Below are 7002 nucleotides of genomic sequence, written 5' to 3'. Positions count from 1 at the left end.
ACAGTGGGAAGAGGACTTTGGAGGATAGTCCCAGAGACAATCTGGCAGTCAACAGTCAAGCAAATTCATTTAATATATATTTGTATCAGACATGAACTACTACAATTTAAAATAATTCATAGGCTACACTTTTCTGGAAGTAAATTTGCGAGGATTTCCCCCAAAATAGACCCCATGTTCTAGACCCCACAGAGGTGATGCTACTTTGGTTCATATGTTCCGATGCATAGACTTTCTCTTCTTTGTTGGCCCGAGAGGAAGTCAAACAGACCACCAAAACATAAGTGGGTAAAAAAAGAGATTGGTCTATTAAAAAAGGTATTAACATTTTTAGGTTTACTCCTTTTAAACACGTTTGAGTCACATCTGATATTCATGGGTCCTTATAGTGCTGAAACTCTTAATAGAAAGTTACACAAATAGACAGCTCAAATATATGAGTATAGTGTATTATACTGAGTTTTATACAATCTGTTCTAATCTATTTCAAATTTCAAACACACATAAGACCTTATTCATACAGCTTCACATGTTAATTATTTGTCATGATTTTCACTTGACATTATGATGATGATTCATATATAAAGATTCAGAATTGCTGATATCACATCCTGCAAACTAACTTCTATAAGGGAAACAGTAGGTATCCACTGAAAGTGCTGTGCTTATTACCGTCATCATATATCCACCTGCCAGACCAAAGATTCACATAGACAACGTCTCCAACCTCCAGGAGCAACACAACTCCATTCGAGGAGTTTACAACACCTCCAGTCTGATGACCCTGTGCTACAACCACACGTACTCCATTCTTAACAATGTGGACAGTTGATATAGTTGATTGACTACCACCAGCATAGAGAGAGATTCTGAACATATACGCTCCTTTCAGTGGGGCTGTGAAAATACCTAAAACAAATAAAAATAAAAAAATATTTAGCTGTTTCCTGCATGAATGCTTGATTACCAAACACACTGTGTAACAGTTTTGAAACATGGCAGATCATTTAATTCTCTAATGTATATTTCACAACTGTAAAAAGATTTGAATGGAGCAGAACGGTTTCTTATTACTATAAACTAAGTTTTAAGGTTTGATTTCATTGGTAATTACCTGTAATTGGGTTGTAGGCATTCCCTATGTTTGTGAAGACGTTCCTGTAGGTTAGTGTAATTTCAGTGGTAAAAGGACCAATATGTCCACCGCCAGATTGCATCAGAGAAGCTGAAAAAGCTATCTGCCTGTCTGTTAATAAAAACCATAAGCAATATTGATAAGTATTGTAATATATGTGATATATTTCTGCATTACAATGACACTTTTCACTTATGCACTGATATGCATTAATTCCTGCTTAACTAATACACAGATAATCATGAGTTAATGTATTAAAACGTGTATAAATACTGCATCAGCAACAAATAAACATTCTGTATGATTTATATACTAAGTAATCAATACATTGTTATTACTTAAATGTGTCATAATATTTAAATTTCTGGACAACAAATGAACTAAAAGTGTCAATTTATGCATTAATTACCACAATGGTCAAAGCCATGCATTTCTACTTACAGTTGTCTGCTTCAGTTAATCTGTCTCACCAGGCCAGCAAAGGGAGCCCTGCCCCTCACTGACTGTTGCTGCTCCCTCTGTTGCTTAGCTGGTTACTTCCTGTTTGTCAGCCATAAAAGCATGCTCTGCGCACACACACACACACTGTGAAGTATTGTTTGCTCCAAGCTGCATTACCAAGCGTTTTTCCCTTGTTCCTGGTTTCTAGTTCTTAGTTTGTTCCTGTCTTGTTTTTTAGTCTTAGTCTAGTTTTAGTTTAGCCTTGTTCCTTGTTTTGTTTCACTGTTGTTTCTTTGTTACTTTGGACTGCTCTTCTGGATTTCGACCCACGCCTGTTTCACGGATTAGTCTTTGGACTGTCTTTGTTGTCGCTGTTTGCTGGTGTTTTCGACCCTGACTGTTCGACCAAGATCTGTTAATAAAGCCTGCATTTGGATCCACACTTCAGTCTGCAGTCTCCATTGTTACAGAATACTTCGCCACACCCGGATCCAGCGGCTTTACCCACCAGCAGAACAACCCTCCAAGAATGGATTCAGCAGGAAGTTTGTCCAACCCCGTGAGTTTACTCTGCTCCATTTTTCAAAATGGCCGTCCCATCGAATGTTATGTTGAAGAATTTATTACATACAGTCACCTGGCACCTTGTGACGAATCGATGATGAAGGAATGTTTTTGGAGCGGGTTGGACACTGACATCAGTTTGAGTTTACCCGATGAGGACCCTAGTTGGACCCTCGTACAATTTATTGACTTTGTTGTATTGTGGATCTCCGTTCATGGTGGGAATACTCGAAGAGCCTCAGCACAAGATGTCTGCAAGCTCAGAGCCACAACACAAGATGTCTGCTAGCCCAGAGTCACAGCACAAGATGTATGCTAGCCCAGAGTCAAAGCACAAGATGTATGCTAGCCCAAAGCCACAGCACAAGATGTCTGCTAGCTCCGAACCACGGCACAAGATATCTGCTAGCCCAGAGTCTCAGCACAAGATGTCTGCCAGCCTAGAGCTACAGCACAAGATGGCCACCATCTCAAAGCCTGTTAATAAGATGGCTGTCTTTCCTGAACCTGTTCACAAGATAGCTGCCTTTCCAGAACCTGTTCACAGGATGACTGTCCTTCCTGAGTCTGTTTTCAAGATGGCTGCCCTATTGGACCCAGCTCACAAAAAGACTACCACGCCCAAGTTCTCTCGCAAGATGGCGGCCATCTTGTGAACGGGCTTTGGGGTGGCAGCCATCTTGTTCACCATCCCCAAGCCTGTTCCCCAGATGGCTGTCCCTCCTGAGCCCGTTAATAAGATGGCCACCTTTCCTGAGTCTGCACCCAAAATGGCCGCCCTTCCAGATCCTGTTCACAAGATGGCCGCTCTTCCAGACCCTGCTCACAAGATGGCCGCCTTTCCTGAGCCTGTTCACAAGATGGCTGCCGCCACTCCAGAGTCTGCACTCAAGATGGCTACCACGCCCAAGTCCTCTCGCAAGATGGCCACCACGCCAGAGCCTGTCACCAAGATGGCCGCCACACCCGAGTCTGTCGCCCAAAGGGTGGCTGCAGCATCACACCCTCACATCTTCGTGGCTTATCAGAGGCTAATATCAAGCTTGGAGGACCCACCACTGCTGTCAGCACAAACAGCCAAACCAGTGATCATTAAAGTCACATCAGCAAAGCCAGCATCGGCTAACACCACATCAGCCAAGCCAGCAATTGCTAATGCTACATCAGCCAAGCCAGCGTCTGCTAAAGCCACGTCAGCCGAGCCAGCGACTGCTAATGCCACGTCTGCCAAGCCAGCATTCGCTAATGTCCCATCTGCCAAGTCAGAGCACGCCACAGCTGCTACTCCTGAAAAGTCTGGTCACGTAAGGGCTGAGCTCCCTGGGTCAAGTCAAGCAGCACTTCCTGAGTCGAGTCAAGCCGCTCTTCCTGAATCAAGTCAAGCAACTTCACTTCCTGAATCAAGTCAAGCAACTTCACTTCCTGAATCAAGTCAAGCAACTTCACTTCCTGAATCAAGTCAAGCAACTTCACTTCCTGAATCAGGTCAAGCAACTTCACTTCCTGAGTCAAGTCAAGCAACTTCACTTCCTGAGTCAAGTCAAGCAACTTCACTTCCTGAGTCAAGTCAAGCAACTTCACTTCCTGAGTCAAGTCAAGCAGTTCTTCCTGAGTCAAGTCAAGCAGTTCTTCCTGAGTCAAGTTAAACAGCTGCTGCTACAATGGCCAGTTTAATCACAACCGTTCCAGCCGCGCCAAGTCTCAGCAGTTTCTTCCGAGCTAAGTCAAGCCAAAGCTGTTACCTCAGAACCAAGTCAAGTCACTGCTGAGCGCGCAGAGCCAATGCTCCCAAGCCTCATGCCCACTGACCCGGTAGGCATCCCTCTGCCAACTGCATTACCTGTGATGGCAATCGCCATTTTGAGTGTGTGGGCTGCACACTGTGCCCCAGAGGCCTCTTCTGCCCATGAGTCTGCCAACAAGTTTGCCCAACCAGTTCTGCCTCAGTCTCCTGCCCCCCCCCCCCCCCCCTCCAACGTTCACCCTGGACTGTTTTTTGCTGTGGTTTCTGTTGGAGCGTCTAGAAGCCGCTATTGGGGGGGGTATGTCTCACCAGGCCAGCAGAGGGAGCCCTGCCCCTCACTGACTGTTGCTACTCCCTCTGTTGCTTCGCTGGTTACTTCCTGTTTGTCAGCCATAAAAGCATGCTCTGTGCACAGACACACTGCGAAGTATTGTTTGCTCCTAGCTGCATTACCAAGCGTTTTCCCTTGTTCCTGGTTTCTAGTTCTTAGTTTGTTCCTGTCTTGTTTTCTAGTCTTAGTCTAGTTTTAGTTTAGCCTTGTTCCTTGTTTTGTTTCATCGTTTGTTTCTTTGTTACTTTGGACTGCCCTTCTGGATTTCGACCCATGCCTGTTTCACGGATTAGTCTTTGGACTGTCTTTGTCACTGTTTGCTGGTGTTTTCGACCCTGACTGTTCAACCACGATCTGTTAATAAAGCCTGCATTTGGATCCACACGTCAGTCTCCAGTCTCCATTGTTACATAATCATTAGCTCATGATTTTCAAATGCATCATTATATTTTATAACTGGCACATGACAAATTCAAAATCTATAACTGCAATGACATATTGATACACAATGATACCTTTGCAAATCATTAGCTAATGATTAAAGCAGAATTTGAAGATGAAGTACATAGATTTGACCATTGTGATAATTAACATGCATTTGCATAATCGGTTAATATAATATGTTATTCGGGAATTAATACTTATAACACATTTAACTCATGACAAATTTTTGATTACTTAATCTTTCAGTCATACAGAATGTTCATTAGTACCCTGCTGAAAAAAACAGCATATTCTGGTTAGGTAAGTTTTGTTGCTGGGATGCTGGTTTTAGCTGGTTTATGCTGCAACATGACCAGCAAAGGACCAGCATAAACCAGCTAAAATCAGCATCCCAGCAACAAAACATACCTAACCAGCATATGCTGTTTTTTTTTTTTTTTCAGCAGGGTTGCGGATGTGGTAATCATTAATACATGGTTTAGTTTATTTAAACTGCATTCTCAATTTAAACTACATTGTTTCAGTAACTTTAAGTCATTGCCCACAATGCTTTGGTTACAGGACTTTGAAATAACAAACAGGGAAAAAACAATAAATGGCATGACTTACATTGCATCTACCAAACAAACACCATCCAAGCTCCATGATCCGTATTTATTTTATTTATTTATTTATTTTTTCTTCATTCCAATGGCTTGATAAAGTTTTTTTAAAATATAAAAACAAATTTACTTTTATCTCTGAAACGATATTGCGCATATTTAATAGTCGAGAATGGTCCAATCACATGAGGCCAAAATAGATAAAAACAATATTGATTGGCTAAGATCTAAAGTTGGAGGGTTTGAGGCACTGTGCTCTGCACCTCGAGGAAAATATATAACAACTTAGTTATATATAAACAAAATATTATATTATTTCTCTGCGTTAATTTACCTTGGCATAGTTAAATAATAACAGTTCATTACATGGACATGACACACCATGAGTCTCAAACACCAACATTTCCTCCTTCTTATATAAATTTAGTATTTGCAAAAGACCACCGAAAAATAGGTCAATTCCAAAAATTTATATAATTATATATATATTTTTATCCATGTGTGAGCTATTGAGTTGAGCAGCTGTGTGAAACAGCCAATCAGAGCAGAGCTCATTAATATTCATAAAGCTTCCAAATAAGGCAAAAACAGAGCATTTCATTATAGGGGCAAATTTCCTATTTCCTTTCCTATGCCATATACCTTCTATGTAGATATCAGAGAACAATTTAAAATATTCTCTCAATGCATTCTATGGCACCTTTAAGCATTATTTAATGCATATTGTGCCGCTGTTTTGTAAAGTGTTACCATTTATACACTCAATTTGAAGTCATTTAAACATTGTTTCACCTTTATTTTCCTTTCTTAACTGTTCCACTTGACTCAGAGTAAGATTGGAAGTTTCTGTTAAGGAATAAAGATTCTGTTAATTTACATTTACACTGCTTAGTATAATAGATAACACAATTGACATAGTATACACTCAGTTTTACACTAACTAACATTTACATTGGTGTTTGATTTTTAGGTTCATTGATAATAGAGTGAAAGTTTTGATGAGGTACCTTCATTTTTCTTTTTCAGCTCTTCCAGAATAAACGTCTGTTGTTCCTTCAGTTGCGTCTCTAAAGCTCTGATGTTTGCTTTCTGCTCTGTAACAATGGCAGTCAGTTCTCTCAGTGCTGCGTGGATGTCAGAGAAGGTCAGTTGGCAGTTTTGTAGGCTGTCCATTGAAGTTTCAGCTCTCCCAATGTCAGTTTGAGGTGGATTCGGTCTTCTGTTCTCAGAGCTGAGCTGCTGGCTAATCTCATTTTCACTGAGTCCTACATCTACCTGCTGCTGTACAGCGAACACAAAGGTTTCCAGCAGCAGGAGTATACAAACTAAACTCTTCATCTTCATTGATGTTTGGCTCTTACTCTGTTATCTCTCACACCCTCACATGCTCTATTTATAGTGTCCTGACTCACATGATTTATTTCTTCAGATAAAAGTTGCAAAGTTAATTGTTAATCATAATTAACAATAACATCAAAGAAGTACAGAATATTTTTGGTACTGTGGTTGTACTAGTGGACCGCACATTCCAGGGCCCCTCTCTGACCACAATAGTGGTCAAAGATTTGCTACATTTTGATTGGATCTTGATGGACTAACATAAGCATGACAGTTCAATCTTTGTCCATCATGTTTGGACTTAATTTGTTCATAACACTGACAAATGTTTTCTGATTGTGTTTCAGAAAGTGTGAAATGCACCAGTAAAACCTTTTCTAACCTTGTGTTTGGACTATGGAAA

The 7002-nt window shown here is 40.9% G+C and overlaps 1 protein-coding gene across 1 annotated transcript; it reads right to left on the bottom strand.

Annotated features, from left to right (window-relative positions):
• Nucleotides 1-314: 314 nt before the first annotated feature.
• On the bottom strand, nt 315-6610 carry LOC141325717 (uncharacterized). The gene is made up of 4 exons (XM_073834468.1): nt 6269-6610; nt 6054-6107; nt 1115-1246; nt 315-909 (listed from the first exon to the last, which is right to left on the bottom strand). Exons 1-4 carry the CDS (start codon nt 6603-6605, stop codon nt 626-628), a joined length of 807 nt encoding a protein of 268 aa, XP_073690569.1. The 5' UTR covers nt 6606-6610; the 3' UTR covers nt 315-625.
• Nucleotides 6611-7002: the final 392 nt, after the last annotated feature.

The sequence above is a fragment of the Garra rufa genome, chromosome 2 (genome assembly GCF_049309525.1).
Source record: "Garra rufa chromosome 2, GarRuf1.0, whole genome shotgun sequence".
In the NCBI taxonomy this organism is placed as follows: Eukaryota; Metazoa; Chordata; class Actinopteri; order Cypriniformes; family Cyprinidae; genus Garra; species Garra rufa.
The sequence above is the reverse complement of the archived record's forward strand: the minus strand, read 5'-3'. Positions and strand labels throughout refer to the sequence as shown.